Raw genomic sequence first — 15,441 nt, forward strand, 5'->3', positions numbered from 1 at the left:
AAGTTTCCTCATAAGGCAAGTAAAGCCTGCTTACAAATCTAACTTTAGGCCATCACGTATTCAAGATACAACATAAAATGTCCCATTGTTTCTTTGATCACCTAACACTTCATTAGTCAACAAATATTTTGTGTGCAGTAAGAACTGACATTGACTATACTCTACCAAATCCAAACTGATAAGTAAATACAGTAGGACTTGTTGGCAAAAGATGTAGAACTCAGGCTGAAATAGAACTGAGGCCCTAAACAAGTACTACAATAACCACGGTGAAGATGCCAGAAGATAAAGGATACGCAAGTGCTCGGCAAGGTGCCCAGATACAGGCACACACTGTATTACACCCTCAGCAGGGTCTTCCCTGCCTTCAACATTTAAAAATTTTACATTTTCCCATTCCCTGAAACCTTAGTACTCCTAGTTCTCCCATCTCTGCTGTTATTATTCTATACAGAACTATACATATTCTAATATATAAATTCAAGAGTTATTTTCTTTATAGTCTATTAATCTCTTCCTACTCAACTATAAACTCAATGAAAACAGGGATTTTTGTCCGTTGTGTTTCCTGTTACATCCCCAGAAACAATTACAGTACCAGACAGATGATGGGCCCTCAAATATTTAAATAACGGAATGCTTAGAGGCAAATCTGGAGACAGCTTGCAAATTCACTTCCAGATATTATAACACTCAGTCATGTGTCTCTATTAGTATTATGACAAATATAAATGCAAACTAGAGACCAAGCACTACTAAGTAAAGCAGGCTCGTGTATGATTTGAATTAGAGAGAAAGAAATGTTTCTGATAAAAGGAATATAGTGTTCTTAAGAGTCACACACATTCTTCTTGTAGTAGAATTAAATTGCTATAAGACTGAGGGTATCAATTAATCTCTCTGCAACAACGAAGTAGGGAGTTATACCATGCAATGCATAGTTAGAACCTTTTGAGGAATGGCAATTTTCTTCAAGCAAAGGTTTTTAGCTTCCCAAGAATCTTGAAGATATTTTTTCATTTGCTTATTTTCATCTCCTAGGTCACAAAATTTGCAAGACTTCTTTCTTCAAAATCAATCAACATTATACTGATAATGTACCAAAGGGCAGAAATCACAACAAATCTATGATGCATTATTAATGCTGGGGGTGCTATAAACAGTAGACGTGCTTCAGAAAGAAGATATATCAATCACTAAAATGTATGCAAAGAGTTGTAAAGGAAATTGGAAAAGCTGTTTTATAGAAATAGTCTTTTGTAAAAAGTCAACTTTTAAGTTTTCTTTTTTTAAACAAGACATACTTCTGCTTTCATAACAGGAGATCCAGATAGTTTGGACAATCCCCACCTCTGAGGATGACTAGAAAAGTTGCATAAAAATAAGACATGCGGGGGCCGGCCCAGTGGGGTAGTGGTTAAGTTTGTGCACTCTGCTTCAGGGGCCCTGGGTTCACAGGTCCAGATCCCAGATGCAGACCTACACACCAGTCATTAAGCCATGCTGTGGTGGCATCCCACATACGAAATAGAGGAAGATTGGCACAGATGTTAGCTCAGGGCCAACCTTCCTCGCCAAAAAAAATAAAAAATAAGATGTGCTTAAAGGCATCTGGGAGCTAAAAGACAGTGAAAAATTACTAGGGTAGTATACAGGGAAGGACAGGCCCAGAAAGGTAAGCTTAGTATTTGAGGCCATTTTTGCCTAGGAGGCTTTGCTGACTCCAGAGAAAACAGCTGGGAGGCTGGAAGAGCACTTTTGACAGCCTGAGCGGATGGGGAGACAGGAATTGGAATCCCCGCCTCTCCAGGTGGCAGTGGAGATCTTTGGTGAATCTGCCTTATTTTGTGTTGGCAAGGGGCTGCATCCTAGGGGAGAGGTGAATGGGAAGAAAACAGACCCTTGCAGTGACTACGGCTGGGCTTCAAATATTTCATTTTCAAAACTGAGTTGAGGTCAAGAAGCATATGTTACTTTGGTCTTACTTTTCAAAACTAAAAACAAAATCATTCAAAATAAAATTGTTTTTACAATAACATGCAATACAGAAAATATATTTACAACATGGCCTATACCTGACTAAATATAAAATGCTTTAATTAAGGAATAATACAGTTTATGTGTGAGTAACAAAAGGAAAATATTTTATCCTATGAATACCAGAAAGAATTCTACCTTTTACAGTGAAAACCTAAAAAACTAATACCATTCAAATATTTCACAAACTAAAGTTCATAGTTCATCAAATTACACATGATTTTTATAACTCTGACCATTAATACAAATAATTTCACTCAACACTAAACCTTAGATGAAAAAAATCAGAACAAAAACTCAAGCAACCATTCATTCAAAGCATGCGTGGGCAAAACTGAAGAAATAGGTTTCACTGAAGAGTTTCATCCCATAGATTCCCTTCATCTTTTAACATTTTGGCATTTGGAAAAAAAGAAAAATGAAAAACAAAGTCACTTTTAGATATTACATTTTTACTATTTACACTGTGAACTCTATAAATAGCTTAAAATTTACCAAAAATAGGAACAGGACTCAAAATCACCAAGATTTCTATAGCCATCAAATTGGCTACTTGATAAAATTGAAACAGTATAAAAAAAGTGGAACTTTTCATACTGTATTGCTCTTAAAAATTACTTAATTTTTAAGTCACGCTTTGCTATTTTTACTATACTTAAATATCTAAGCATTCTAAGGCAGTGACCCACATCAAACATTAACCATTCACTTCTTAATATTCATTGCTAGATTCAGTATCTGGTTTCCAGTTACTGTATAATATTCTAAATAAACTCATGCAAGTATCAGACTGAGAGGAATTTGAAGAAATGAGACTTCACCTGTACCTCTAGAAGGTTTCCCAGATAAGGTTTTACTGCTATATTCATAGAGGGCAGTGACAGAACCTAGATCTACCCTTTAGCTCCCATTGCTTCCCACCCCAACAGGACGGGAAGTGATGAAGACTGGGGAGGGGAGGGAAAAAAGATAAGCATATAAACAAAGCCAGGAGTCCTCCTCAGTGACAAAAACAAAAGGGCAGGATTGCTACCTGTGTCTCCCTAAGCCATACTACTTATTCTGCCTCCCTTTCTGTTCTAGAGGTTCTCATTTAAATTAATAACTCAAATATAAAAATGGATTGGGAAGCTGAGAGGAAAAGACAGTGTAACTTACAGAATTCTTCCAAGACAGAAAACAGGTTCACGTCCCAGCTTTGTGACTTTTCATGAGATTAGGCCAAGTTTACTCTATAAACTTTCTCCTATTACTTTTAGAGGACCTCTGAGAGGATCAAATATGATAAGGAATGTGAAAAAGCTTATAAATGAAAATGCACCAAATAACCCAGATTGTGGTTTGCCATAGGGCCTAAAAGACTGGGCAGTATTTTTTAGCATTCTCTCTCTAGCTTGAAAATCTTTCAAACTGAGATTTATTAGTCTATAGTGTTTGAAAGTTAAGTGTGAGAGATTTTATAATGTGGGTTTTGAAGAAGACTTCTTAAATTAAAAAGTTGATAACCATTTCATTTGTATCCCAAGCGTCTACCCAATCCCTCGTAGGCTAGTATCAGTAATACTTACGCAGATCTGCCTTCCACATCTAGTTTGCCTGGACTGACTCCCTTTTTAGCAAGAATTGAGGACACTTTTTCTACATCTCCCCTTTCTGCTGCTTTCATCAATCGGTCATCATATTTGTTCCAATCTGCTGCATGCTACAAAAAGGAAAAAAAAGTAAACATGGCATACTATATCTACTATATCAGTAAGACTTTCTAAAGAAGGAAGGCAAGGCGAAGGGAAAGCAGCACTGCATGATGCATCACTTGATTTCCAACCGCATCCCAAATTTCCTCTCCCTGCTGCGCTAACTTCACGAAAAGAACCTTTCCAAAACACATGATATACAAGAAAGATTTTAAAGTATACTTTTGAGAAAGACCATATCTCTCATGTTCTCTGCTCTGTTTTCTTTGCCTCAGAGCAAAGAAAGGAAATTAATAATTGCTGAACACCTACCCTGTGCCAGGCATGAATTACTAAAAGAACCCTAGTAAACTAAAATTATCATCCTCATTTAACAGACGAGAAAAGTTATGGCTCCAGGGTCATTAAATGACTTAAGTGGCAAGCCCAACCATGACTTCTCATGACATCCAAAATCAGTGTGCTTTTCCTATTCTCTAACTCATACTTTCAGATTTGGTTCTGGTTACATATCTCACAAGACCCCTAGATGCAGTGGAATTCTGTACACGTTTTAAGACCTGCCCCCAACTTGTTTAAAAGGTACAGTTGGAAATGTATTTATGGAGGCAAATTACACACACTCAATAGAGAAAGCAATTCATTATGCTTAAATACTAGAATAAAGAGAAACTTCTACATAGAAAAAAACTAAAAAAAGACGAGTATTAACTATTTAAAAATTCTGAGATAGGATTACAGGTGACTTTCAGAATGTGTTTTTTTTACAGTCAACATTTTTGGTTTTGGTAAAAAGATTTTCTATTTTAACAAAAACTCAGTGCATATGTATTTAAAAGGAAGATCAAAGACAATGTTTCAAATAAAAGGATGTATTACGTGATATACATTTTAATTATATCAAAGTTATCTTCAGTTTTGATTGGAGAAAATATATTCACAACATTCTGAAGCCAATAACTTGGATCTTTTCTTAGAAAGCAGAAATGTAGAACCCAGAACGAAAATATACATTATTTAAACAAGTAAGGTTTTAGCCTTTTAGAACACTATAAACTTATTGCTAAATTCTATGCTAAGTCAGTATTATTTCTAGAATAAAAAAAGATATGTACACGTTTTTCACTTAATTTACAAAGCAATTCCTATGCCCACAAATACAATAACAATCCTCTGGGGGAAAAAATGAATCACTTATATGAAGTATATCCTCTAAATGTTTGATCAGTATAATTATTTTATATCTACTATCCCTTCCCAACCAAAAAAATCACCAATTTTAAAGCTAAATCAGCAATGTATTCATTAAATACTTGAAGTGAAAAAATATGAAAACTGAAATTAAAAAAAAGATAAAGACATTAAAATTTTAACTCACTCCTGAAACATAACATTTCAATGGGATCTGGTTCAAGTACCTACACAGACTTCAGAACTGCTGTCTCTAAATTAGTCACATGTGGAGTGAACCCACTTCCTTCTAACTTCTAAAGTTCAAAATATCAACTATAAATAGAGACTAGCCCTCCTTATTGGCTCAAAGTCTAAACTACATTTTAGGCATCCCCTTTCTTCAGCTTTAAAACAAAACAGTTCACTGACTCTAAAGTGGGGAGTGGTAGCAGACGTAGGCTTACGAGACTTTGTGTTTTCAAATACCTAAGAGATTAAGTCACGTTTAGCACACAAATACTTGCTCTAAATTGATTAGTTTATCCTTGCAGTTAAAACCACCTCAACTTTATTTCCAAGTAAATTCACTGGTGGGGAAAGGAGCTATTTAAAACACTAAAAAATTATAAAATCCAAAAGTAAGACTTTTTAAAAGATAACTAAACATGATTAAAGTCTCATTATCATGTGATTTTCAGTTCTACTCCATCAAGCACTGTTTTCCATTTTGCTCTACTGTCAGTTAACAGAAATACTGCTCAATTATTAAGATTCTATTATGTGCTTTTTAAACCCAGAAAAAGAAACAAGAACATTTATTTTCCATCACTAACCCCAATCTGCTAATCAAATAAATCAGAAGGAATACAATAAGACATAGAAACCAAAATTAATAAAACAGTAACACATTTTAAAAGAATACAGTTCAGAAAGCCCAATCCAGAATCTTTTGTTACACTGGACTACAGGGATACCTACTCTGTTCTTCGGAGCACAAGAAAACCAACAGTTCATCATAGACAGGATTTAGTCTCTTGTTGCTAACAGCAAACCACTTCGCATTAAGTTACAAATCTCTGTAGCTCACAAAGCAAGCTCTCAGACCAACTCCTGACAAGTGAGTCCGTCCCTCTCTTTACAGCTCTTCCTGTTCTACAGTCTTCATGCTGTGCTACACTTAGCTTGGATCTCTAGCGATATTTTCTTCGTCTTCAGGATCCTTCTCCGCCTTCATACCGCTTGAAAATTATCTTCCTTGTTGTGCAGCACTTGATGAAGAGCAGCCCCAAATCAGGTACTGTAACTCCTCCTATTTCTTATTCTTTAGAAGCTATCTTTCAAAGCTGTCCCTTTCAGGGACTCCACTGGAAAACTTGAACAGCACTCTGCATCCTGCCGCCTCAACACTGCAACACAGACGCTGCAGCGCATGATAAAACTGTCCACATCCGAATCATCCCGTAAACAGTGTGGAGACTGTCTCCCATTGGTCAGGTTCTATTTTAGATTCCATAGGACTTGACAGCTGAGTGACAGAAAGGAGTAGCTAAGAATATACTGTAAATGCATGCTTCTCCTCTGAGTAATAAATTTCAGGTCTACTAGAGACAAATGACTCAAACATATTGTAAAAGATGCTTTTTATACCAAAACAACTTGTGTGACATTATGACAATTTTGTTAAGAGATAAATCTGGTTATTCCACAAAACAATATTTAATACCAGTTTCAGTTTTAGGATCATCTACCATGAAGTTATAATAGCCTTGATAAACAGAATATAAAATTCTATTTTAAGCAAACGTGTCACACTTTAATTTAAGGAAACACAAACACACAGAGCAACACTTCCAAATTTTCTCCATTTCCCTTCATACCCCATCAGCGTCATCCTGAATACAACTAGGTTTCAGTTTACAACTGCTGCCAGTCTGTCTCCTTACATGTTAAATGAGAAGAGCCAGAGGCACTGCCAAGACATTAAATAGACAGCATTATGATGAATACTTTTCAACAAATTTTAAATTTAACTCAGCATTCTTAATTTCCAAGTTTAGCACCCTGCCTGATATGACAAGCAAATATTTTACCATGGAAAATCAAATTACCTGGATTCAGGGATTAAAAAAACAAATAAACTAATTAAATACTAAACAAATAAATGCATATTAAACACTAAGTTAGACTGTAAATAAAACTCCATTTGGGGACAAAGCAGACAACTTCTCCACATTCTATGATGTTTAACATACTTGTATCAACATACTTTATATATTAAGGATGGTAACAAACATCCACAAGCTCCAGGGTGTTTTTACTTTCTAGTTACCACAATAGTATGAGAGCAATTTGCACTTCCCCCAAAAAGCAAGATTTGGGAAAACTGTTTCACGGAATGCAAAACATCCCAACATAAGTGCTTACAGGAAGGTGGTAACTACTATACTACAGATCATGCTGCCAGTGAAAAATTCTGTTATGAATTTCATCAAGAAATCTGTTTCCTGCTATTTAAATTTAAAATATTAGGCACACAGTCTAATTATAAAATATATAAGGTCACACACCATAATGTATTATTTTTGAAACAATATTTTTCCCCAAATCACATTAGACATCACAATGGATTTTGGCTAGACCCAGAGACTCCACCCACTCTATCTCATCCTTCTTCAGAGGAAATCTGGGATAGAACTCAGGCCCCGTCCTTTGGTTAACAAAGCAAGCGCATTCTTTCTAGAAATAGGACAGCAAAAGCAAAGGAAATAAAAAGAAAGGGTGAAACCTGTAACAAGCAATAAAAGCCATATAAGGAGCTGTCTGTGCTAAGACTCAGAAGACAGGACTTATGTGCCCTCCTATAGTGCAGATATCCTGAGCCTCCCCAGCATCTGTAACTTAGTCTCCTGTTCCTGTTCACACACCTCCCTTCCCAGGTATTTTCCAAGAGCTCCCAGCAAATTCTCACTTTTGCTCTCCCCTGTGCCTGTAAAGTTCTTCCGTTATCTGCATTCAGGTTCTTCTCAAACGTCACTTCCTCAGAGGCCTTTTAAAACCTTTGTATCTAAACAACTCCAGTCCCACTCTACCCCCACCACTCTATCTTCCTGCCCTATTTTACTTTTTTTCATAATACTTATCAGTATCTGCCATTATATCACATTTACCTGTTTATTAGCTTACTACCTATGTCTGGTATTTGCTTCAAAAATAATGAAAATAATCAGGAGAGCAGACTGAATTCAATAGCACATTAAAAGGATTATACACCATGACCAAGTGGAATTTATTCCTGGAATGCAAGGATGGTTCAACATAAGAAAATTATCAATGTAATACATCACATTAACAGAATTAAGAATGAAAATCACATGATCATCTCAATTGATGTATAAAAAGCATTAGACAAGATTCAACATCTTTCATGATAAAAACACTCAACAAACTAGAAATGGAAGGAAACCATGTCAACATAATAAAGGTCATATATGAAAAGCACACAGCTAATATTATATTCAATGGTGAAAGACTGAAAACTTTTCCTCTAAGATCAGAACAAGATAATGATACCTGCTCTCACCATTTTTATTCAACAGAATATTGGAAGTCCTAGCCAGAGCAATTTGGCAAGAAAAGCAAATAAAAGGCAACCAAATTGGAAAGAAAGAAGTAAAATTATCTCTGTTTGCAGATGACATGATCTTATATTTAGAAAACCCTAAAAAATCGACAAGAAACAAAAAACAGAACTAATAAATGAATTCAGCAAAGTTGCAGGATACAAAATCAACACACAAAAATCAATTGTGTTTCTATACACAAACAATGAACAATCCAAAAAACAAAATTAAGAAAACAATTCCACTTACAATTGCATCAAAATAATACAATAATTAGAAATAAACCTAACCAAGGAGGTGAAAGACTTATACACTGAAAACTAAAAAACATTGATGAAAGAAATTAGAGAAGACACAAATAAATGGAAAGATATCCTATGTTCATAGACTAGAAGACCTAATATTGTTAAGATGTCAATACTACCCAAAGCAATCTTCAAATTCAATACAATCCCTTTAAAAGTTCCAATGGCATTTTTTGCAGAAATAGAAAAATCCATCCTAAATTTCACACTGAATCTCAAGGGAACCCAAATAACCAAATAATCTTGAAAAAGAAAAACAAAATTGGAGGCCTCACACTTCCTGATTTCAAAACATATTACAAAGCTACAATAATCAAAAGAGTGTGACACTACCATAAAGACAAATATAGAGACCAATGGAGAACCCAGAAATAAACCCTCAAATATATGATCAAATTTTCTTTGACAAAGGTGCCAGGATCACTCAATAGGGAAAGTACAGTCTCTTCAACAAATGGTGCTGGGGAAACTGGATATCCACATGCAAAAGAATGAAGTTGGACCCTTCTTTATCTTAGACTACATACAAAAGTTAATTCAGAGTGATTAAAGATCTAAATTTAAGATCCAACTACAAAACTTCTAAAAGAAAATATAGGGGGAAAGCTTCATGCCATTGGATTTGACAATAATTTATTAGGTATGACACCAAAAGCACTAGCGACAAAAGCAAATATAGACAAATGGGACTACAACAAACTTAAAAACTTCTGTACATCAAAGGGCACAATCAACAGACTGAAAAGGCAACCTATGGAATGGGAAGAAATACTTGCAAAGCATATATCTGATAAAGGGCTAATATGCAGAATATATAAAGAACTCCTACAACTCAATAACAAAGAAACAACCCAATTAAAAAATGGGCAAAGGACTTGAATAAACATTTCTCAAAGATGATATACAAATGAGCAAGAAGTAGATGTTCAACATCATTAATCACTAGAAAAATGCAAATCAAAATCATAATGAGATATCACTTCACACCCATTAGGATAGCTACTATTAAAAAACAGAAAAGAAAAGTGTCGGAAAGGGTATGGAGAAATCAGAACCCTTGTGCATTGTTGGTGGGAATGAAAAATGGTGCAATCACTATGGAAAATAGGATGGCAGTTCCCTAAAAAATTAGAAATAGAACTACCATGTATGCCAGCAATCCCTCTTCCGGGTATACATCTGAAAGAATTGAGAGCAAGGCCTCAACAAGATATTTGCACACCCATATTCATAGCAGCATTATTCACAATAGCTAAGAGATGGAAGCAACTTAAATGTCCACTGATGGATGGATAGTTAAACAAAATGTGGTAGAGACATACAATGGAATATTATTCAGACATAAAAAGGAAGAAAATTCTGTCACATGCTACAACATGGATGAATCTTGAGGGCATTATGCTAAGTGAAATAAATCAGTCCCAAAAAGACAATACTGTATGATTCCACTTATATGATGTATCTAAAGTAGTCAAATTTATAGCAACAGAAAGTAGAATAGTGGTTACCAGGGGCTGGGGGAAGAGAGAAATGGGGAGTTGTTTTTTAAGGGGTAAAGCGTTACAAAGATCTGCAAGATGAAAAAACTCCAGTGATAAGTTGCACAACAATGTGAATATACTTAACACTAATGAACTGTACACTTAAAATGGTTAAGATGCTAAATTGTGTTTTTTTACCACAATTAAAAATAATAAAACAAAAGAAATGGAATCTCTCACAGTATCCTTAGCAATAATTAATATTAATTTTTTTAAACACAAGCAAGGGGGTGAGGGTATAGATGAACCAAGATTGGGCACAGGTTAATAATTGTTAAAGCTGAATTATAGGTTCATCAGGGTTCATTACACTAAACTATTCTCTCAACTTCTGTATATTTCATGCACTTCTGATACAGAGACCAATAAATCTGGTTGACGTATAAATTTTTAACTATATTATATGCTTATAACCAAGGCCTTTCACTAACTCATTAATACGGCAGGAAACACAGCACATCCTTTCCACTCAATCCTCTCTGAACTCAAATGAAACTATTAACATTTCAACATATCTTGGTGAGTCCACAGTTATATACCTACAAGACAAGCCTTGTGATATCAAATGAAAGCATTCTAAAAAGAAGCAGTAAGTTTTTTGAGGAGCGTTAACGTTTACCATATGTTATAGCAAATAAATTTCTATACTCGAGTACTGCATTGGTTTGAAAAGGAAATACTCATTAAACTCAGAATGCAGTAAGCCAAAGCAGTTACAGTAAAAGTCAAAATATAGCTGTTTCTAAAGAATAAATATAACATTCTAACACAAAGCAGTTATTTCACTAGGTAGACCTAACTGGATGATAACTTTCAACTCTAAATCAATACAAAGGAAATCACTTAAAAGTTTGACAGTGACTCCCTCATTTTAATATCAATTGCAAATTCATAACTTCTTTAGAAACTATATGACATTATAAAAAATTTTAAAAGCAATACATGTCCAGTGTAGAAAATCTGTAATACACTTATGTTTATATATGAAAATAGAGATGACATATAATTCCACCATATGGAAAAGACCACTATTAAAAATTTTTTATATTAACCTCTAATCTCTTTTCTGTTAAAAAGTCTAATCAAGATTTTTTTTTAAAACCTGAATGAGTCCAACAGCTGCATCATTTATTCAATATTTAGGATAGAAAGTCAGCTGAGAAGAAATTTATAGATGCAAATTAAACAAGTAGACTTTAAAATATATGCAAATCCATATAAAATATTTATATTTAAGGGAGAGACTTAACAGATCACAGATAAAATGATCTGCCGACCAGTTTTAGCCTAAAGGAAATTTATGATACATTATCCAAAAGAAAAATATACAAGACGACAGCAAAACTTTCATAGAAAACCGCTTAAAACCAAGAGGAGTCATGCTGAACAAAAGTACCTATTTCACAGACCTTAACAATTTTGGTGTCATAGACCCCTTTAAGAATCTGATGAAAGCAATGGACCCTCTTTCAAAAATTATATGTAAGCACATATTCAGAAAAATTTACATTTATTTTCAGGGAGCTCACTGATCTCTTCTTTACAAATACGGAGTCCATGAACCCCAAGATTAAAAAAACCCTAAAATAAAGAGAAGCAGAAAGAGAGTTTTGCCTTGTACATAATGTTTATAAAATAAGTATTGAAGAACTGTCAGAAGATTGGATAATTTATTTAATAAAATTTACTGAGCAATGTCTAAAGGGATATAAATACTTCATTCAACATTCAGATACATACGATCATTTGATATGCGCCATGTCACATGTTGGGTACTGGATAGGGACCACAGGAAACAAAACAGACGTGAGACCTGGCCTCAGGCAGTTCATAAGAATAAAACTCAGTTACTTTCCTCAGTTGATCTTATAGTATAAAAAGACAGATATGTATGTAAACAAGCACATAATCATAATATGGGGCAATAATACCTCAATAATTACATATACGGGATAGAAGTGGTTCAAAAGAGGAAAATACAGAAAAGTTTCATAGAAAAAAATGACTAAACCATGTACTAAAAGAGGAATAAAAAATCACCAGGTTAGAAATAGCACTACAAATTAGGAAACTACAAACACAACCTGTAGCCCTTTATGGTTTCCTAAGCCCTTCGTATTCATGATATGTCAATTAAAATCTATACACAAATGACTCACATACATATCTGCAACCCATGCTTCTCTAAGCTCCAGGCCCATATATTTAAATATCTTCTGGACAATTCTTCTTCAATGTCTTAAAAGTATCTCTATGTCCCAAATTAAAAACATGTATTTCCTCCTAAAATCTGACCCTCTTCCAACTTTCACTAACACAGGAAATGATACCATTGGCCCATCTAGTTATACAAGACAGAAACCTAGAAATCAGTCTTGACACCTTACTCTCCTTGGTCCTCCATCACCATATCCTGGTGATTTCACTTCCCTATTATTACTCAAATCCATCTGCTAATCTCCATGACCATCAACCTTAACCTACTACAAGTTAGCACCATCCCTCACCAGGATGACTGACTGCATTCATCCCCTAAACGGTCTGTCTATATTCATTCTGATCCCTTCCCCTGTGTTCTCCACACTGTAGTCAGAGATTTTCCCAAAAGGGAAACCTAATCATACCACCACCACTACTACTCCCTTCCATATACCCTGTCCTACCATCACTTAAAATCCTTCAGTAGTTTTCTATTCTTCTAGGATAAAGACAAAATTCCTTAACAGAGTCTACATATGCCTAAACCTACTACCTCCTCAGCCTCATCACATGAAACATTAACAGTTTCTAATGTTACACATGCAGAAATTGAGTCACTAGGAGAATATGGGATTTTGTTCCCTGTAAAGCAACTGCAGTTAGTTACAGAATGATTAGAGAATCCTGCTCTTAGGACTTCTTGTCCAGTGCTTTCCAATATTTCCACTTCTCTAATCATCTGAAAGTAAATCTTTGATGTAACAATGCAAGTATCTTTAAAAAATTTAAACATGATAAACTTAGATGTCCTTTATAGCAAAAAAAGGATGAAAACGTCCACATTTTTGTATGTAAACTTTTTTTTTTTTTAAAGATTTTATTATTTCCTTTTTCTCCCCAAAGCCCCCCCGGTACATAGTTGTATATTCTTCGTTGTGGATTCTTCTAGTTGTGGCATGTGGGACGCTGCCTCAGCGTGGTTTGATGAGCAGCGCCATGTCCGCGCCCAGGATTCGTACCAACGAAACACTGGGCCGCCTGCAGCGGAGCGCGCGAACTTAACCACTCGGCCACGGGGCCAGCCCCTCTGTATGTAAACTTTTATAAAGCACCTACTACCTGTCATGCACGGCAGCACTAGGGATATGGCAGTGGATAAGACAGCCAAAGTCTCTTTTTTTTAAAGCACTTTATTGAGGCATGATTGACATGTAAAAAGCTGTACATATTTAGTGTAAACAACTCATTGAGTCTGGGGATAAGCATACACCCATGAAACTATCATCATCATCAAGGCCATAAACATATCAAAGTCTCTCATCCAATAGAATTCAATGTTCTAACAGGAAAAGACAATTAAGGAAAACAAGAAACTCAAGTGAGAATAGGAAAGGTGATGTGACAGGAATGCTGGGGATAGACTGTTAGGTTGGGCAACCTGGAAAGTTCTGAGCAGGTGATGTTTGATGACAGGATCTGAATAAAAAAGAAGAGGCAGGCTGTGAGAATTTACATTTCAGGCAGAGGGAACAACTAGTGAAAGGAGCTTGGCATGTCTGAAAGAAGGCCTGTATACTGACACATAATGAGCAAGAAGGATCGCAGAACGAGATGAGGTAGAGGGGAAGACAGTCACCACCAGATCTAAAATGTGGGATTCCCCAGTTTTGTCGTAAACATTTTTCAAAAGGGACTTCTTCGGGGCCTAAGGCAACTGTTTTTCATAAGGTTCTTTTGATTACTTTAGAATCAAGTCTAAAAAAAATTCATCTTAACATACTATTTTTTTTCACTTCCAAGAATTTATATTGAACAATAACCAGAGGAATCTCAATTTGCCTTGAAATGTTTATAAGATCAACCAGCTATCTTAACATAATAGATATTATAATCTACCTCACCCACCTCAGACCTAGAAACCTAAACAAACTGTGCAATGAACTACATAAAAAAATCCACCATAAAAGAAAAATAGCACCCAAAAAACAGAATTTCACCATCACATCCTCAACATAAGGCTCCTTAAGAAAAAGAACATACACAACTAGAAGGACCCTCCACTAAAATATGCAACTATGTACTGGGGGGATTTGGGGAGAAAAAGCAGAAAAGAAAAAAAAAGAAGACTGGCAACCGTTGTCAGCTCAGGTGCCAATCTTAAAAAAATAAGAAAAGAAAAGAAAAAGAACATGGAGACAACTAAAGTCTTCTCTGAGGGGGAGAAAAACCCCTAAATAAAAACTAAACAACATGTATGTTTAGGCAAATTCCCCTAAATATCTAATTGAAATAAAATACAACAGGCTTCTGTAGCACCCCACAATCATTAACATTCCCCATTACCCAAGACAAGCTCTACCACAACTGAAAACTGAGCAAACAGCAGAAAGCAGAGCTCACAAGGCATAAACATTCCGTGAAGATTAGGCTGCACAATTAAGAACTGTTCTACAGTTCATTAGATTGATTATAGTCAGAAATATTTCCCCCATTCCATCTAGTTCAAAGGTTATGTATTCCTCCCTCTTATATAAGAGCATATTAGAGCTTACATAATAGAAAAGGAAAGAAGAATGCTAAAATAACCTGGGAAAACAAAAGCGTCCATCCAGCTCCTTTTCCCTGACTCTTGACTCTCTTTCCTTTCTGATTTTTTTATCCTTATTTAATTATGCCCCATCCACTTCTTTTATCCTCTCAAATCCTCCACTGTATGATTTGAAATTATACAGTTAGGATTCAATGGAAAAACAGAGGAAAGGGAAAATTATACCCTATCAATCCTTTTTCTGACCAAGACAATAAAAGGCTAATCCTGCTTTATTGGATTTCTCCACATAAAAATGTCAAAGACAAAAGATAATAATAGTAA

At 35.2% G+C, this 15,441-nt stretch overlaps 1 protein-coding gene across 2 annotated transcripts in view; it reads right to left on the reverse strand.

The window, feature by feature from the left end:
- The window catches only part of LOC124235541 (uveal autoantigen with coiled-coil domains and ankyrin repeats), an 83,398-nt gene that overhangs the window by 36,093 nt on the left and 31,864 nt on the right, over positions 1 to 15,441 (reverse strand). Inside the window, exons 1-2 of one of the 2 annotated variants that reach the window (XM_046653727.1) lie at positions 5,883 to 6,309; positions 3,606 to 3,739 (exon numbers count right to left, since the gene is read on the reverse strand). In XM_046653727.1, coding sequence (XP_046509683.1) covers positions 3,606 to 3,739; positions 5,883 to 5,921 — 173 coding nt within the window. In that variant the 5' untranslated portion in view covers positions 5,922 to 6,309. Of the gene's footprint in view, positions 1 to 3,605; positions 3,740 to 5,882; positions 6,310 to 15,441 lie in introns of those variants that run through there. The other variant, XM_046653726.1, reaches the window with a different exon arrangement.

The sequence above is a fragment of the Equus quagga genome, chromosome 2 (assembly GCF_021613505.1).
Source record: "Equus quagga isolate Etosha38 chromosome 2, UCLA_HA_Equagga_1.0, whole genome shotgun sequence".
Taxonomy (NCBI): Eukaryota; Metazoa; Chordata; class Mammalia; order Perissodactyla; family Equidae; genus Equus; species Equus quagga.